This window comes from Lathyrus oleraceus, chromosome 2 (genome assembly GCF_024323335.1).
Source record: "Lathyrus oleraceus cultivar Zhongwan6 chromosome 2, CAAS_Psat_ZW6_1.0, whole genome shotgun sequence".
In the NCBI taxonomy this organism is placed as follows: Eukaryota; Viridiplantae; Streptophyta; class Magnoliopsida; order Fabales; family Fabaceae; genus Lathyrus; species Lathyrus oleraceus.
The window spans coordinates 469,843,303-469,845,810 of NC_066580.1; the positions used below are offsets into that span (position 1 = coordinate 469,843,303).

General features: G+C 44.0%; 1 protein-coding gene across 1 annotated transcript; it reads left to right on the top strand.

Moving 5' to 3' along the window:
• The first annotated feature begins 935 nt into the window (after positions 1-935).
• LOC127123789 (eukaryotic translation initiation factor 4 gamma-like) lies at positions 936-2,301 on the top strand. Its single transcript, XM_051053977.1, has 4 exons — positions 936-1,161; positions 1,247-1,635; positions 1,744-1,992; positions 2,293-2,301. Exons 1-4 carry the CDS (start codon positions 936-938, stop codon positions 2,299-2,301), a joined length of 873 nt encoding a protein of 290 aa, XP_050909934.1.
• Positions 2,302-2,508: the final 207 nt, after the last annotated feature.

Here is a 2,508-nt window from a genome sequence, read left to right on the forward strand (position 1 = left end):
CAAACGAACAAGCTCCAAGTTCAAGCAACCCAAACCCAGCGGTTACCGGTGTCGTCTCAACTCCCATCTACAAAGAGCCTCACATTCTTGATCGTGAGCCTCACATCAATCTTGCAACGCCTTTTGAGAAACTGGAAGTCTTATGTGAATCCTTGGTGGATTTTGACAACATGCGCAGAAATGGTATTGACCTCACTGAAGAACTCAGGAATCAAGGTTGGGGAAACTACTTCAAACGTATGTATGGTCCAGTTTACACAAATTTAGTGAAAGAATTTTGGAGATTCGCTGATGCTGATGATCACTACATCGTCTCCTATGTTCTGGGAATCAAAATGGTGATAACTGAGAAGTCCATTGCTGCTCTTCTGGGCATGGAGAAAGATGGAGGAAGAAGAATCTACAACATTAATCCTATGGCAAAATATATGTCCCATGAGATTAACCCAACTATCTTCAAACAGAACGCTGAAGGCAACCACTCCAAGAACAAGGAGCTACATCAGAACCTCCGGGTCTGGCTGAAGATCATCCTGGACACCATCCATCATCACCCAGCTTCAAATTCTTCAAACTACATCAACACAGACCAGAAGTGCATCATGTACTGCATCCACAAGGGTCTGAAGCTCTGCCTTCCAGCACTCCTCTTCAAGTACCTCAGAGATTCTGTATGAGATACAAGAAATAACATGAAGCCCATACACTACATCCCTCTAGGAAGGCTAATCTCTGATGTTCTGATTGAAAGTCGTCTCGTGGACCACCTGATAACGTTCAGACTCATGGAAGACGTGATAATCGACACTGGCAAAGCTCTAAACGCCAAAAATCTGAAGAGCATGGGGATTCTGGATCAAGTCAAGTTCAAACCTACTATAGACACCTCCTGGGAAGCTCTCAAAGATTAGAGGAAGATCCCAAATGGACTCTATATGTTCTCAAAGATCGACCCTCCAGAGGTTATCCTTTATTACTTAGATGATCTGAGGAAAGAAGGAGTAGATATCTCAGACTTCAACACAAGCCAGCTGCCAGATGAGCCTCCAAACTTCATGAAGCGTCCACGAGGACCCTCTGAGAAGGCGAAGCAAGCTAAGAAGGCAAGACTAGGAGAATCCTCTGGATCAAGACCTCCAGCACCTTTGCTTGGACCTTCTGGTAAGTCTGTCTCTCTTGCTCCTTTTGTACAAACACATCACATTGCTTCTTCTATCCCCCAACACATATATCTATACAAACTCAGAAACTCCTCCCTCAACCACCAGAACATCTCACCAACCATCCCAGAAATTTAACCTTGCCACCACAACCTTACCTATTTCTGACGCAAAAATGCTGAACGAAACCACTTCACCATCTTCATCTTCTTCTCCAGAATCACCCCTTACTACAACATTTCCACAGATACAAAACACTCTGACCCTACCTCTCCAACCCTGGCCCAGCTCCAAACTCGTACTCTGGCCTCATAACAACTCTGACACACACCCACCAAATACATCCGCTGAACCACAAACTCCCACACTGAACCTAAACCCTCCCACTTCTCCACCCCCACCCTCTGAACCAGAAAACACCCTGCCAACCCTTGAGGAAGCAATAATGCTGTTTGTAGAAGCTTTAGTTGACAAGGTCAAGTCTCTGACCATCAACTCTGGCATCAGTGATGATCCTTCAGCTATAAGGACACACTGGAACAGAGTTATTGGCTGGATGACCGCTGAAGCCTTCAAACTGAAGGGTCTCTTTGAGCAAGTCCGAAACGACTTCATCAGAGACGCTGAGCTAAGACTCCAGGAGCGCCTAGCCAGAGAAGCTGAGGAGCGAGCCCGCAAGGAAGCAGAAGAAAAAGCCAGGCAAGAAGAAATACAAAGAATCAAGGAAGTTGAAGCCAAAGCTCTAGCTGAGGCTGCTGTTGCTGCTGCTAAAGCTGAAGCCAAAGTTGTCGCTGAAGTTGAAGCTCGTCTTGCTGAAGAATCTGCCAACAGGGTAGAACCGGATGCTCTGACTCAGGGGGAGTCCTCCACCTTTGTCCCTCTGGTTCTCAAAACACTTGAAGATCTTCAGAAAGAGCAGAAAGAACTCCGAGCCAGGTTGGATCAACAGGATTCAGTAAATGCCAACATTCAGAATCTGCTGACCCAGCTGCTCTAGAGGATGCCTCCTCCTCCCAACCCTTAGGCACCTAGGACTTGTTTTTTTGTTTTCTTTGCTTGTTGCTCTGATTTGTCTGTTGCTTTCTGTTTTGCCTGTTTTTTTTTGCTTTTTGACTGTTATCTGTGCTTCTAGCATTTGTGATTATATATATATATATATATATATATATATATATATATATATATATGCCTTTTTGCTCTAATTTTTTACTTAGTCTTTTTGATTCTGACAAAAAGGGGGAGAACTAAAAACAGCTCTGATGAAAACATATCTAAATCCTTTCAGTACTCTGCAAACATTGTTTAAAAATTGGTTCTAATCCTGTTTGACTTAGAAATTTGCAGAAGA